The sequence below is a fragment of the Athene noctua genome, chromosome 27 (genome assembly GCF_965140245.1).
Source record: "Athene noctua chromosome 27, bAthNoc1.hap1.1, whole genome shotgun sequence".
Lineage (NCBI taxonomy): Eukaryota > Metazoa > Chordata > Aves > Strigiformes > Strigidae > Athene > Athene noctua.
Genome location: NC_134063.1, coordinates 7,116,596 through 7,131,760, shown reverse-complemented (window position 1 = coordinate 7,131,760; position 15,165 = coordinate 7,116,596). Strand labels below are relative to the sequence as shown.

Here is a 15,165-nt window from a genome sequence, read left to right as displayed (position 1 = left end):
GGGGCCCGGAACCCGGCGCCACCCCCCGCGTTTCCCGCGGACGCTCTTCGGCAGCGCACCGCGGCGCGCTGGGCGTGGGCGGGCTGACGGGCTCCCCTGGCGGCCAATGGGCAGCCGGCCTGCCCTCCGCGGCCAATGGGAGGGCGCCGTGGGCGGGCGGACGTTGTGGGGGCTGCTTGGATGGGGCGCGAGCGGGAGCGGGCGGGTGAGTGGAGGGGAGGGGGGGGCCGAGGGGAGGGGGGGCCGTTACCGGGGTAACCGGGGGTGGCGGTTGGGGTCGGGGGGGCCCGGGGGTGGTTTCGTCAGGTAACGGCGGGGCCGTGAGGGAACCCCGCGAACCGCGGCCGAGCTGCCCCCCCGCTCTGCACCCTGTTGGGGTGCTCGGGCGGGTTTGGGCCTGCTCTGGTGGTCTGGGAGGGCCCCCCCGCACCCCCCGCACCCCCCGCACCCCCTCCTCCAGGGTGCCCGGGACCCTTTCAAGTGGCTTCAGGCGCTGGGGGATGCTGAGACAAGTGCGGCTCTGGGGAAAATCCAGCCCGGTTTCAGCATCGCGCCGTGCCGGTGTGTTGGGGGCACCGTGAGTGTGTTTTTAACAGAAAAACTGACATTTAAAGGATCGCGCATAAACAAACCCTTTTTTTGATTTTTTTTATTTTTTTTTTTTCCTTCCCCAGAGGGCCGTCTGCTTTATATATTTTTCAGGGCTTGAATGTCTCGTTATGGGCCACTAAGCCAAGCACTACCTGTCCTGAGTTAATTCTTTATTACAGAAGTTTTCAGGCTGGGGGAATAGTCCAGACGTTGGCGGCGCTGGCTCCTGAACGCTGTCGGGAAGAGCAGGCGGGGAGAAACACCAGGTATTTCTCATACTTACAGCTTCATTTTTCACTAAATTGTTTTCCGCCCTGGGTCAGGGGGCACTGAAGGGCGGCTGCTCCGCTGGCTGTCAGGAGCTTGAGGCTTTACGCTTTGTTGGGGTGTTGCTGGGTTAAAAGGGAAAGAAAGAATAAACAATTAGGTTTGGGGCGGTTCTGAATTTCTGAGGGGAAGGCAGGCGTGTTCCAGGGGAGGTGTGAGTTCTGGAAGAGGAGGTTTTTCTTCCTCTTGGGGTGTTGCTGGGTTCAAAAGGAAAGAAAGAATAAACAATTAGGTTTGGGGGGTTCTGAATTTCTGAGGGGAAGGCAGGCGTGTTCCAGGGGAAGTGGGAATTCTGGAAAAGGAGGTTTTTCTTCCTCCCTGCTGTCCTTGGAGCTGTCTGGCCGCCTCCCGCAGCCGCTGTGGGTGGCACCTTCGCACCCGCAGCCTCCAGCTCTCGTGAGCAGTGACCCCACGGCGTCGCTGCCAGCGTCATTTTTCTGAGTGAGTTCATGTGAGAGGCTTGGCAGGACGACCCACCGTCACCCCGCGAGGTGAAGTCCTTGTCGTCGCGTTGACGCCGAGGCCGCAGCGTGTGCTCTACGACGGCGGGGTGGCTCGTTAGCGGTGTCAGCGCGGTGCTGACGAGCCTTGGCAGTCCTGGAATCAACATCTCGGGAGAGGGAGCCGGGCTGACAGGCTCCTGCTGCGGAAGCCCTGTCAGCGTACACCGAGATTTCAGGCTCTGGGCTTGTTCAGACCTGGCTCGTCTGCTGGGTTCACCGGGAGTGAGTCCGTCAGTGTCATCTGAGCAGGGTTGTCTTCTGATGAACGTCCCTTCCCGGGGACACCCGCCGGACAACCTGAGGTGTCGCAGATGGCCTGACTGCTGTGACCTCTCTCTGTTCGCTCCTGCTTGAGCTGCAAACTCAGAAAAAGGCTTTAAACTCCCTTAATGAGTAGAGTCATTCGGTCTCTCACTTCCCTTTTAATAAAAGCACCATTTATGCAGCCCGCTGCGCAGCGATGGTGATAATGATTAATACTGTCAGCCCTCAAGGGAGGCTTTAGCCTCAGGAATCTTTTGTATTAAAATTAATTTGCCGCTCCAGCAAACAGGTATCCAATTATTTACCTTGTCCATCAGGGGTGTGGGTGTCGGCGTGGCTGGGAGTGTTGGGTGTTAGTTCTGCACCCCGAGACGTGCCGTGGCGTCCCCTCGGAGCTCGGGGCTGTCGCAGCCCTCACCTGGGTGACCTGCAGGAGAACCCTCGAGGTCTCATGGATTTGACTTTACGGGCCAATTTGGTACAAGTGGTAAGCGAAATCCTCCGAGGTGCTCGCTGGGCTGCTGCGAGAACGAGCAGGAGTAGAGGGACCTGTTCACACTTATGTATTTTTACAAGTAGATTTTATAAATAGCGTTGTTATTTTGTGTAGAAAAACAAGTTTCCCTGCTAGCGCATGTAACCTGCAGGGAAACGCTTTTACATTTCAGATCGAGTCAATTTTTGTGACCTAGGCAACTCAAACCTTGGTGTTTTTCTCTTGTATGAAACTAGCATCTGCCTCCTCTTTTGTTACACCCTGTGGGCAATGGAGAACCTCGCAGTGAATTTCTCTGTAGGGTTTCTCTTCAGAGATGTGCGAATCGATCGGCAGCCGAAGCTTCCACCGACTCCCGGTACAGAGCAAACAGTGACTGTGACCCGCCCTGGTGGGATGGTGACGGTGGCTTGGGAAACCGAGCAGGAATGAATCCGATGGTCTTGTTTCAAGGACAGTACAAAAAAAAAAATAACCCAACCTGTGTGAATATTGAAGGGAGATCTTTGTGTTTATTTCTGGGTGACAAATACCACCAGCTCGACTCCCCGTTATTTTCTCACAGGTTAAAAACCAAAGGCTTGATCCTTTGGTTGGACTCAGGTGGATTTTACCACAAGATCGAAGTTTTGTGTCATTTCAAATGAAACCCCTGAAACCTGAGGCTGTGCTGGTTCTGTGTGGCCAGGACATTTCTCACAAGGTTTTCAAGTTACTGTTTGCTGCAGTTTAATTTTTCTCTGCTGCTTTCTCTACCTGTCGTGTGTGAGGAGCTGCTGCTGTGCTCTCCGCCCCTTGCCTCTGGTGAATTAAGGTGAGGGCTGGCACGCAGTTTGGGGTGCAGGGTGCTGTTCTGCACAATTTATGCTTATACAGGAAAATCTCTCTTGTTTTTGTCCAGCCCCAGGCGCTGAGCCCAGGAGCAACTTTCCCTCGAGGTCTGGCTGTGCATCACCGGCTCTAACAGCAGCCGGAGGGGCCCCCGCCAGCTGCTGGCTGCCAGGAGCGTTTGCCAGGAGCCACCATGAAGATCGTGGTGGCCAAAGTGCTGTGTCTGATGGGCATCTGCATCCTCATGCTGGCTGGGTCCCTCCTCCCCGTCAAGATCATTGAGGCTGATTACGAGAAAGCGCATCGCTCCAAGAAGGTCCTTGCCCTCTGCAATTCTTTTGGAGGAGGGGTCTTCCTGGCCACCTGCTTCAACGCCTTGCTGCCCGCCGTGAGGGAAAAGGTAACTGCTTACGGGTGCCACTGGGTGTGTGAGGTTCCCCTCTCTGGGGGCACCACCCTGCCCTCTCCTGCCCTGCAGCAGCCCAGGCCACCAGACCTCTGGCTCTGGGCAAGTGGAGGGTCTGTGTCTCACCAGAGTGGCCCATGAAGCCTCCTCAGGAACGGCTGTGCTGGGCCTTGGTGTTTCAGATCGGGAGGGCGAGCTGTGCCTGCCTCCCATCCAGCTACTGCTGCCTGTCCACGTGGAGTAACTGGAGATTGTTTCGGTCTAGAAGATGACTGAGCATCACCAGGGGTGTGAGGCCTAAACTCCTGCCATTTAGTGTGTGTTTAACCCGCTCGCAGGCAGCCACAAACCTTCCTCTGGAAGGGAAGTAGGTTCCTGCCCCTTACACTGAGGCCTGTACACAAGGGTATTAAAGCCTCATGGATCAATTTAGTGTCTGTTTAGAGTCGTGTGAACTCATTCAGAATATTTCCCTTTAGAGGGACGAAGATGACTGATTCCCTGGGGTTTGTTTGCTTCGTTCCAGCTCGCTGAAGTTCTCAGGCAGGGGAACGTGACCACAGACTACCCGGTGGCCGAGACCATCGTGATGGTTGGCTTCTTTGTGACTGTCTTTGTGGAGCAGCTCATCCTGACCTTCCAGAAGGAAAAACCCTCCTTCATTGACATGGAGACCTTCAACGCCGGTTCGGATGTGGGGAGTGACTCTGAATATGAGAGCCCCTTCATCGCGTCCCCCCGGGGGCGCGCGTTGCGCAGCGACCGCGGTCACCACCCCCACAGCCACGGCCTCAGCATCCAGGAGCTCTCCCGCTCCGGCCCCTTACGGCTCATCGGGCTGGTGTTTGCTTTGTGTACACACTCCGTCTTCGAGGGACTGGCCCTGGGCTTGCAGGAGGAGGGCGACAAAGTCCTGAGCTTGTTCCTCGGAGTTGCCGTTCACGAGACGCTGGTAGCGGTGGCTTTGGGCGTCAGCATGGCCAAGACCTCGTTGCCGCTGAAGGACGCTGTGAAGATGGCCGTGACCGTGAGCCTGATGATTCCTGTGGGCATCAGCGTCGGGATGGGGATCCAGAGCACCCAAAACGCAGCCAGCAGCATTGCGTCCCTGCTCCTGCAAGGCTTCGCGGGGGGCACCTTCTTGTTCGTCACCTTCTTTGAAATCCTTGTGAAGGAGTTGGAAGACAAGACCGACCGTCTCCTGAAGGTTCTCTTCCTGGTGCTGGGCTACACGGCTCTGGCTGGGCTGGTTTTCCTCAAGTGGTGAGCGTGGCAGCGATGGGCAGCAAACCTCAGCTCCTTCCCTCGCAGCCGAGGGGGACCGTCACGGGCCAGGCGGTGTTTCCATCTTGACCCAAAGAAGGAGAATTTCTTCCTGTGCGCTCAGAGGGAAATAGAAACGAGGAGTGTCCCAGCGTAGGTGTCACAAGGTCTTGTCCCTGCCCCTTGGATCTGTGGGCGCAGCAGCTTGTGCGGAGATTAGTCAACAGAAACATGAAGAATCTGGTTCTGAGGCCACCTCCGGAGAGTTCAAGCGGGTGGTTTCCTGCTAATCTGCACAGGCAGCCCCCTCCCTCCGTCCCCCCACCCTCACTGCAGAAACTGTGGCTGCGAGTCTCCTCCCTTCGCTCTTGGCCTCCGAGAAGGTGAGAAACAGTCAGAGAAATAAAGTCAGAGGCAGGTGGGCTGACGGATTGCACAGCTGCACTAAGCTGCTTTTTCCGAGCTTAGTTTTGAGCAAAACCTGGCTGTAATAGCTGCCAAAAATAACATCCCTTCTGAGGCTGCTCGGTGCGGCTGGTGCCACAGCTCCCCCCCCCCACGCAGAGCTTCCATTTTAGCCCACGAGTGGCTCCGGGAGCTTTTGTCTCTCGCAGTGATTAACAGAAGAAATGAGGCCGGGCCGGGCTCCTCCCGCGCTGCTTCGTTTTGCGCCCGCTGAGCCTTCCCCAGCGCAGAGCTCCCGCCGCGTGGCCCTGTCCGAGGGCCTTTCGCCGCGCTCGCCCGGCCCGCGCTCCGTCAACTCCCGACACACAGGCAGCAGCAGGTTTCCAGTGTTCGTATTTTAGAGCGAGTGCTCGTGTTTGAGGGCTCTGCAGCCACGAGGGGGGTTTACCCGTCGCCATCGGGCGCTCGAGCCGGCGGCCGCGGGGGCCCTGCTGCTCGCCGAGGCTTTGCCGGGTGTTTTATTGGTGTTTTCAAAGGAAAAAAAAAAATAAAAATCTCTACCCCGGGGGTTTATGAGGTTGGGGAAGGGCTGATCAGAGGCTCTTTGCAACCTGCCTGTGCACCAGCAGGTCTCTCCCTGCGTCTCCAGAGCACGTCCCCCGAGGAAGCTCAGCCTGGAGCTCATCCCCTTGGATTTTCCCTCCCGGGCGAGGAGCTGGGATTGGGGGGGGGGGTTGGAGCTGGGAACCTTCACCCACGCCCCCCACCCTCCAGGGCTCCTGCCCGGCCTCTGCCTGCGGGATGCGTTTTAATTAGATGTAACCTTGGCTTCTGCAGGCAGAGCAGGGCCTGGGGGGAGCACGGGGGGGGGATTCTGACCGGGGGGAGCGGGGCTGAGCCCCGGCGCTGTCCCTGTCCCTGCGCTCCAGAGTGGGATGAAGGAGGAAGGATGCAGGAGGAAGGAGGAAGGATGCAGGAGGAAGGATGAAGGATGCAGGAGGAAGGATGAAGGATGCAGGAGGAAGGATGCAGGAGGAAGGAGGAAGGATGCAGGAGGAAGGATGAAGGATGCAGGAGGAAGGAGGAAGGATGCAGGAGGAAGGATGAAGGATGCAGGAGGAAGGAGGAAGGATGCAGGAGGAAGGATGAAGGATGCAGGAGGAAGGAGGAAGGATGCAGGAGGAAGGATGAAGGATGCAGGAGGAAGGAGGAAGGATGCAGGAGGAAGGAGGAAGGATGCAGGAGGAAGGAGGAAGGATGCAGGAGGAAGGATGCAGGAGGAAGGAGGAAGGATGCAGGAGGAAGGATGAAGGATGCAGGAGGAAGGAGGAAGGATGCAGGAGGAAGGAGGAAGGATGCAGGAGGAAGGAGGAAGGATGCAGGAGGAAGGAGGAGGGATGCAGGAGGAAGGATGCAGGAGGAAGGATGAAGGATGCAGGAGGAAGGAGGAAGGATGCAGGAGGAAGGAGGAAGGGTGAGGGGGGGGACACGCGGAAGCAGCGTCTTGGAGCCAGCGGTTGGCTCAGCCGCGGCGGCCGGAGGCTGACGGCGTCATCTGACAGTTCCTGGTGCTCGATTGTTTTAATTGCCGCAGCGTACTAAAGGCAATTAATCTTGCTTTGATAAACCTGGGGTGGAAGCGGGGAGGGAGGGTTATTTTAGGCCTCGGATGACACAAGTTGACGGGGCCTGATGCGGCTGTAACTTGCCTGGAGGTGGTGAACCCCCCCCGGATGTTGTTTCACAGCGCAGGGGCAGGGCAGCGTCCCCCGTGTCCCCCCCCTCTGTCACCTGTGTCTCCAGGCCTGGGGTTGTCCCGGGTGGGTGGGACGAGGGGGGGAGAGGTGGGGGGGTGACACTGGCTTGGCCCCTGGGTTCCATTTGCCACCTTCTCTCCGCAGCTAGCCCTCCTCTTGTAGTTTGGTTTGGGATATTTTCCCCCGTATCTGGGCAAATACAAGCGGCTCCCCGCGTTCTGGTGAAGGCAGAGCCCCAAGGGCAGGGTGTTTCACCCCCCCGCCCCTCATCTTCCTCATCCTTCCTCTCCCCCAGCCCCATCTCCAGGCCGGGGGCTGAGGTTCTGACCCCCGCACGAGCTGCTGAGGGGACGTTTGGGGAGGAAATTTCCTCCCCGGTGCCCAAAAGCTCCGCCGGGATCCGCGGGCAGCCGCGGGAGTCGGGGCTCCCCCTGCGGGCAGTGTGACACGGGGGGGGCCGGGCTGCAGCCTCCATTTTTACCCCCTTTTCTTCTGGGGGTGTCTGGGCTCAGGGCTGGCCGGGGGGGGGCAGGGAGGGGGCTGTGAAGTGCCGTGAGCTGTCCCCCCTCTTCCCACCCCCCTGGGGGTGCTCCCTGGTGCTGGCGGGGGGGCGAGGGGGGGGTTATTCACCTGTGAGCAGCTCCTGGGGTGGTTTCAGAGCGGGGGGGTCAGACGAGCCCCAGCTGCTGCTCCCAATAAAGCCTCTGCCCTTCTCCCCGGGGTGTCACTTGCTTATTGGAACCGTGTGTCCCCCCCCGCCCTCCCCTCGGCCCCTGGCTCACGCGGCGGGGGCACGTGCACGTCCCCGAGGTGGGCTGAGCCCCCCCCGAGAGGCGACGCCGCGCCTGGGGACGGGGTGGCCGGACCCCCTGCTCCCCCCTTACCCAAACCCCAGCGGGGTTCAGCTACCCCCCCCGCAGCATCCCCGTTGCGTCGGGCTCGGCGGGGGGGGGCAGCCTGAATGCAGCGGAGGCGCCGCCGCCGCGAGGATGATGAAGGGGCCTCAATCAATTCCGCTAACGAGCAGCGTCCCCCCAGCTAATCACGGGGGGGGGCTGCGGCTACTAGCCAGCGCTCTGTCCCTAAGGGGAAGGCTAGTGGCCCCCCTGGGGGCCAGGTGGCCGCAGCCCCCCCCCCCCGGCTCGGCGACGCTCCCCCACAGGCCGCGTGGGTGCTGCCACGGTCCCGCGCCGCCCGCAGCTATTAATAACCGCTGCGGATTTTAATTGCTGCCGCTCGGGAGGGAGCGTGAGTCACGCGGGCCGGGCTGGCAACCCCTCCGCCAGGCCAGTAGCCCCCGGCCGATGACCCCAGCAGACCCCCCCGCCACCTCAGCCAGCGACCTTTGGGGCCCCGCTGTCCCCGTGCCGGTGGTTTTCCCCTGGCGGCGTCCCCTCGAGGCCCCCCCCGGGGTTTTGGGGGTCCTGCCCCCGCTCTGCGGCGGCGCCCGGCGAGGGGACCCCGTGGTTGGTGACAGAGCCCCCGCGGTGCCACCCTGGGCTCCCGCCGTGACGTGGTGTGGCGTGTCCCCAAGGCCAGGCCCCCCCCCTGCCCAGGCCACCCCCAACCATGGAGGGGGCTCACGGCACCCTGCGCCCTGCCAGCTCGGGGACGGGCGTCCGTCTGTCCTGTCTGGGTGTCCTCATGTCCCCTGTCACCATCCCCATGGCCCCGGCCTGGGGGACAGCCAGGTTTCTCTCCAGGTGTGTCCGTGTCCCCCCCCCTTTGTCCGTGTGTGGTCCCTGTCTGTCTGTCCTCATCGCTGTCTGTCTGTCCCTGTCTGTGCAGCCCCATCCATCCTTGTCTGTCTGTCCCTGTCCATGCGTGTTCCCAGCCCCGTGTCCCTGTCCCCATCACTGTCTGTCTGTCCCCATCGCTCTCCGTCTGTCCGTGTGTGTCTCTGTCCATCCCTGTCTGTTTGTCCCTGTCCCCATCCCTGTCCGTCTGTCCCTGTCTGTCTGTCCCTGTCCATCCCTGTCCGCCTGTCCCTGTGTCCCTGTCCACGCTTGTTCCCGTCCCTGTCTGTCCCCATCCCCGTGTGTCCCCGTCCCTGTCCGTCCGTCCCTGTCCGGCCCCGTCCGGCCCTGTCCGTCTCGCCCTGTCCGTGCGTCCCCGCCCCGTCTCTCCGTGTCCGTCTGTCCCCGCCGCTGCTGCCGCCGCCCGGTCCCGGAGCCGCTCGGGGCTGGGCCCGGGGGTCCGGCGGCCCCGGGCGGGGCGGGCGCGGCGGGCGGGGCCGGCGGCGGGGCGGGATCGGCTCTGCGGCGGCCGCACCGCACCGAGCCGCGCCGAGCCGAGCCGCGCCGAGCCGAGCCCAGCCCCGCCGAGCCGAGCCCAGCCCCGCCGGGCCGGGCCGGGCCCCGCCGCACCGAGCCGAGCCCCCCCGCGCCGGGCGGACCGGAGCCGCCGCGCCGGGACCGGCCCGGGCCCGGGCCATGCGCTGAGGCCGCCGCGCAGCCAAGGGCGGATCCCGGGCAGGACACGGTGAGGCGGCGGCACCGCAATGCGACCGGCGGCGGGGGGGCCGGGGGGGGCCCCGGCAAGGGAGGGCACGGCCGGGGAGCGGCGCCGGGACCCCGGCCCGGGGCGGTGCGACCCTGGTCCCTGCTCGCCATCTCCATCCCGTCCCCGTCTCCATCCCGCCCCCCCATCTCCATCCTGCCCCCCCCATCTCCATCCTGCCCCCCCCCGCCCTCCTCCCCTCCATCCCAGCCCCCCCTCGGCTGTTTGTCCCCCCCCAGCGCTGGGGGTCCGAGTGGGAGGACGCTGGGGGGGGAGCGCAGAGCCCCCCCCCCGGCAGGATCAGCCCCGGGCTGGCCAGTGGCCCCATCCCGGGGGGGTGAGGGGTGGCCGGGGGGCCCGACCCGCGGGCACAGAGGGCTCTTTGGGGCTGGGGGGCTGCTGGGCACAAGCCGGGGGGGGGTTGGGCCCCCCCTCGAGCCCCGTGAAGGCCCCATCCAGGCCAGCCCCCGGCCCCAGCGCCCCGCCAGGCCGGGGGGCCGCTTTCGGCTGTGCCGTGGGCAAGTGGGCCAGGCGGGACGGTTGCCAGCCCCGGTCGAGGTTTGACGTTCCCACACATCAGCTCAGCCCCGGGCCCCCCCCCGTGTCCCAGCGGTGCTTCCAGCGGGGCGGGGGGGGGTCCGAGGCCGCGGCGATGGGCTCCCTCCCATCTCCAGCCACTCGCCCCTGCCCGGGCGTTTGGGGCCGCGCCGGGGGGCCGGGGGTGCTGCAGGGACGCAGCCGTGTGCCCCCCCCCGGCCTGTTGGTCCCCGGATTGAGGTGGCGGGAGCGGAGCCGGGTGGGGACACACCCGACCCCCTCCGGGATCTGCCCCACGCGGCGCCCAGGGCCCCCCCTCGCCCCAGGGCCCCCCCCGGAGGCCCGACAGCCCCGTGGGCCCCGGGGCCACCTCCCGGGGCAGAGCTGATGCTGCCGGTCCGGCGCTGCAGTGGGGAAACTGAGGCAGGGCCTGGCCGAGGCGATGCCCCGCCGGGGGCTCCGCAGCGGCCGCTCTTTGTGCCCCCTCGGTTCACACCCCCGGGGCTGCCCCGCTCGGGGGGGGGGAACACAGCGGGGCCCCTGCGCCTGGGCCGCTGTGTCCCCTGCGAGCGGGCACCGAGGTTTGGCAACGTGAGGGTGGCCACGAGCCCACGGCTGAGCCACGCTCTGTCCCCGGGGCCCACGGGCCTCCGCTCCCCCCTGCACCCCCGGGGCGGGAGCAGGGCAGGGTGGCAGGGGGTGACAGGGCACAGCGTGGGGTGACAGGGGGTGACGGGGCACAAAACGGGCCGGCATGGGGTAGGACAGGGTGGCACAGGGTGACAGGGCACAGAGTGGCAGGGCACAGCTTGGGGTGACACGGGGTGACAGGGCACAGGGTGGGGTGACAGTAGCACAGAGTGGCAGGACACAGCATGGGGTGACACAGGGTGACAGGGCACAGGGTGAGGTGACAGTAGCACAGAGTGGCAGGACACAGCTTGGGGTGACACGGGGTGACAGGGCACAGGGTGAGGTGACAGTGGCACAGAGTGGCAGGACACAGCATGGGGTGGCCCAGGGTGGCCCACAGTGACAGGGCCCAGGGTGGGATGACAGTGGCACAGAGTGGCAGGGCACAGTGTCAGGTGGCCGAGGGTGGCCCAGGGTGGCGGGCACAGCACGGGGTGGCACCGGGTGGCACCGGGCAGCGTGGCAGGCGCCGAGCTCTGGGTGATGGCACCTCCGTACCCGGCAGCCGCAGCCACCACGTGTGGAAGAGCTGGAGGGGCCGGTGCCACCAGGTGCCACCAGGTCCTCTCTGGGCCGGCGGCTGCTCCTGCTGCCCGGGGGGCTCTGGGGGTCCCGCGGGTGCCCAATGTGCCCCCCACACCCCCCACACCCCCCCCAGCACGCTGCCTCGGCCGCAGCTGCTGCGCCGGTGGCCACGGCTCGGCCATATGGCCACAGTGGGCGGCCGGTAAAAATAGCAAATGCTGCTGCGCCCCGGGCGGGTGGCGAGCGCCGGCCTGGCCCGGCCGCCTGGCAAGGGCGTCTCAAGGGTGCGGGGGGGGGCCGGGACCCCCCATTTGGGTTGTCCTGGCTGGAGCCGCTGGGGCGGCCGCATCTCAAAGCGGGGCTGTGAGCTGGGGTCAGGGGTGGGGGTGCCCCGTTCTCCCCCCAGAGGGGTCCATCCCGAAGCCCCCCCGCCTCGCTCCCGGCGTGACGCCTCCCTCTGCTCCTCTCCCCCGCAGCGGCGGCGACTCCGGGGCAAAATGCCGGAGCAGAGCAACGACTACCGGGTGGTGGTGTTCGGCGCCGGCGGCGTGGGCAAGAGCTCGCTGGTGCTGCGCTTCGTGAAAGGAACCTTCCGCGACACCTACATCCCCACCATCGAGGACACGTACCGCCAGGTCATCAGCTGCGACAAGAGCGTCTGCACCCTGCAGATCACCGACACCACCGGCAGCCACCAGTTCCCGGCCATGCAGCGACTCTCCATCTCCAAGGGCCATGCCTTCATCCTCGTCTTCTCCGTCACCAGCAAACAGTCCCTGGAGGAGCTGAAACCCATCTACCAGCAGATCGTGCAGATCAAGGGCAGCGTGGAGAGCATCCCCATCATGCTGGTGGGCAACAAATGCGACGAGACGCAGCGGGAGGTGGAGAGCAGGGAGGGGGAGGCCGTGGCCAAGGAGTGGAAATGCGCCTTCATGGAGACCTCGGCCAAGATGAACTACAACGTCAAGGAGCTCTTCCAGGAGCTGCTGAACCTGGAGAAGCGGCGGAACGTCAGCCTCACCATCGACGGGAAGCGCTCCAGCAAGCAGAAGAGGACAGACAAAATCAAGGGGAAGTGCAGCATCATGTAGAGCCCCGGACTGGCCCGCACCCCCCTCTCCGGTCCCCTCCTCTCCCCCCCGCCCCCCCATCACAAAACGGCTGCGACAGCGGGGCCGTCCCCTCCTCCTCGGTGCCATCACTGTGACTGCACGGTGGCCTGGGCTGCGCCGGCCCCCCGGGTCTGGGGGCGAAGACGGGGCGTCCCCCCCACCCCCCCCGAGCTGAGGGATGCTCGACCGCCCCCGGTGTGACGGGGACCGGGGACACGCGGCCGGACGCTGCCGGGGAGCCCCCCCCCGCCCCCCCCAACACACACACTCTGCAGCACAAGCGGCGGCCCCGTCCCCGTCCCCTCCCCGCTGAGGGAGCCCACGTAGGACGGTGCAATGCGGGGGTGTCGGTGTCACCTTGGGGACGGTCCCAGGCCCCCCCCACGCCATAGCGCTCTGCTCCTGCAGGCAGAGACCCCCCCGGGGCGGGAGCAGCCCCCGCACGGTGCCCCCGAGCCCCCAGCCCCATCCCGGTGCTGCGGCCCCTCCTGTCCCCGCTGTCTCCAAGCCCCACCCTGTCCCCGCTGCCCCCCCAGCGCCACGGCCCCTCCTGTCCCCGCTGTCCCCGAGCCCCCAGCCCCATCCCGGAGCCGCCAGCCCAAGCACAAGGCATCGGGGCCGAGCGAGGTCCTGACCCAGCACAATCCTGGTGAGCTCCGGCAGGGGGGGGGGAGACCCCCGGCCCCGTGGCCAGCCGGGCCCCCCCACACCCCCCTTCCCGCGCAGGATGAGCCCCGCAGCCCGGCTTGGCCGCGATGCCACGGTGATGGGCGCCGCAGCGCCCCGCTGGCGGTCAGCGTGTGTCCCCCCCCCAACTCCCGCAGAGTCCCCGCTACGGGGTGACTTGTCCCCACACCCCGGGGACCCCTGACACCCCCCCCCCCTCACCCCCAGCTCTTGGTGCAGCCCTGCTTGTTCCCCCACACCCCCCCCCACGGCCGGAGCGGGGTCCCCCCCGCGCTGTCACCAGCCCCTCGTCCCAGCGGGGTTTGTCCCCTCGCTCCGGCCCCCGCTCACCCTCCGCCGGGGCCCCGAGGGGGTGTCCCCAAGGGGGTGTCCCCGGGCAGGCTGGGCCCAGCTCCCCGCACGCCCCCCCCCCCGGCTTTTTACAACACGACCCACGCGCCCGGGGGGACAAGGTGACGTTCCGATGTAGCCTTTATTCTAGAAATAGTCTTCCTTCAATAAAGAGATGAGAAACGCTCCCGCGGGGTCACGGGGCGGGGGGGGGCCGCGGCCAGGCCCGAAGGGGGTGAAAGGAGGGACGTGGGGGGGTGCGGGGGTGCAGCGTGGACGCGGGCGTCTGTGCACGCGTGTCCGAGCCCCCGCACGTGCCCCCGCCGCCTGCACACACGTGTCGCGGCGTGTCGCGGCCTGTGCCCACGTGTGTCCCCGGCAGCCCCCCAGCGCTGGCGGGTGCCCCCCGCCCGCCCCTCTCGCTGCCTCCGTGGGGAGGGGGTGGGAGCCCGGTGCGTGCGTCATCGTGCCTGTTGCCATGGAAACCATCTGCTCCCCGGGCGCGGGAGCCGCGTGGGCACGCGGGGGGGCGGGGGGGGGTGTGCGGGGGGAGCGGGGCTGCCGCAGGCTGCAAGGGCCTTGGCAAGGGCACGGCTCCGTGGGGATGGTCGTGGCTCTGCGGGGGGGGCTGTGGCTCTGTGAGGACGGCCACGTGTCCCTGGGGACAGTCACGGCTCCGTGGGGGTGTCACAGCTCCGTGGGGACAGTCACAGCTCTGTGGGCGTGTCACGGCTCTGTGGGGGTGTCACAGCTCTGTGGGGGTGTCACGGCTCCGTGGGGGTGTCACAGCTCCGTGGGGACAGTCACAGCTCTGTGGGGGTGTCACGGCTCTGTGGGGGTGTCACAGCTCTGTGGGGGTGTCACGGCTCCGTGGGGATGTCACAGCTCCGTGGGGACAATCGCATCTCTGTGGGGATGTCACAGCTCTACTGGAATAGTCACAGCTCTGTGGGGACAGTCACAGCTCTGTGGGGGTGTCACAGCTCTGTGGGGATGTCACGGCTCCGTGGGGACAGTCACAGCTCCGTGGGGATGTCACAGCTCCTGTCCCCATGTCCCTCCTGTCCCCCCTGTGGGCTGGGGGCAGCCAGGACCTTCAGTGGGCGTGGGGGCAGGAGAGCAGGATGGGCACAGGACGCTGGGACCCACCTCCTGGGACCCCCCGGGGCTGCGGAGGCCCAGGCCAGGCTGGGGGGCTCACAGGTACTGGGGGGGGGGGTGTGGAGGTGGCCCCCCTGGGCACTGTCACACCAAAAAGAAGACTCCTGCACCTCCACTCCCGGCTCTCCCATCCTCTCCTTTCTCCCCCCCAGCTCCCGTCCCCCCGCTGTCCCCCCGCCCCGGGGTGGGGACCCGTCACCACGGAACAGAAGAGGCTCTTTGGGGGCGCATGCTGCTGCAGCTGGGGGGTCCCTCGGGGTGTCCCTCGGGATGCTCCTGCTCTCAGCGAAGGCCACTTGCTCCCAGGAGGGTCTGGGTGGCCCCGGCCACCGCAGGGCCCCGTGCCCGAGCCTGGCACCCTGTACCCATCGGCCCACCCGCGCCGGGGGGCACCTTGAGCCCCCCCAAAACCCACAGACCTGAGCCCCAGATGGAGACGGACGATCCTGGCAGGGCACCAGCGCTTCCCCCGGGCTTTAAACAAATCGTTCCTGAGCATCCCCTGGCGGGCGCTTCCCACCGCCCCCCCCGGTCGATGAGGAGCCGTCGCTGCAGCATAAAATGCACAAATCCAGCGTTTGGGACCCAAACCAGCTCCTGGCACCGCGCGTCGCGCCGGGAGCTGGTGGCTGAGTAGGACATTGTCCCTCGTGTCCCCCCCGGGGAGGGCGGCGGGGGGAGAGGCCCTTGTACCCCTCGAGGTGCCGGTGTGAAGCTGGGGGGGTCCCGGTGCAGCCCCATCTGTGGCCAAGGTGGTTTATCACACCGCGGGTGA

General features: G+C 65.7%; 2 protein-coding genes across 4 annotated transcripts; both read left to right on the top strand.

The window, feature by feature from the left end:
* Positions 1–108: 108 nt before the first annotated feature.
* Positions 109–5,930, top strand: SLC39A3 (solute carrier family 39 member 3). 3 transcript variants are annotated; one of them, XM_074928124.1, is made up of 5 exons: positions 109–205; positions 771–857; positions 2,483–2,995; positions 3,083–3,412; positions 3,945–5,930. In XM_074928124.1, exons 4-5 carry the CDS (start codon positions 3,206–3,208, stop codon positions 4,683–4,685), a joined length of 948 nt encoding a protein of 315 aa, XP_074784225.1. In that variant the 5' UTR covers positions 109–205; positions 771–857; positions 2,483–2,995; positions 3,083–3,205; the 3' UTR covers positions 4,686–5,930. The 3 variants fall into 3 exon arrangements, with proteins under 3 accessions (XP_074784225.1, XP_074784223.1, XP_074784222.1); XM_074928122.1 differs by having other exon boundaries at positions 2,418–2,995; XM_074928121.1 differs by lacking the exon at positions 2,483–2,995.
* A 3,263-nt stretch (positions 5,931–9,193) lies between these two features.
* Positions 9,194–13,409, top strand: DIRAS1 (DIRAS family GTPase 1). Its single transcript, XM_074928145.1, has 2 exons — positions 9,194–9,324; positions 11,574–13,409. The coding sequence occupies exon 2, from the start codon at positions 11,595–11,597 to the stop codon at positions 12,189–12,191; it is 597 nt and encodes a 198-aa protein (XP_074784246.1). The 5' UTR covers positions 9,194–9,324; positions 11,574–11,594; the 3' UTR covers positions 12,192–13,409.
* The last annotated feature ends 1,756 nt before the right edge of the window (positions 13,410–15,165 follow it).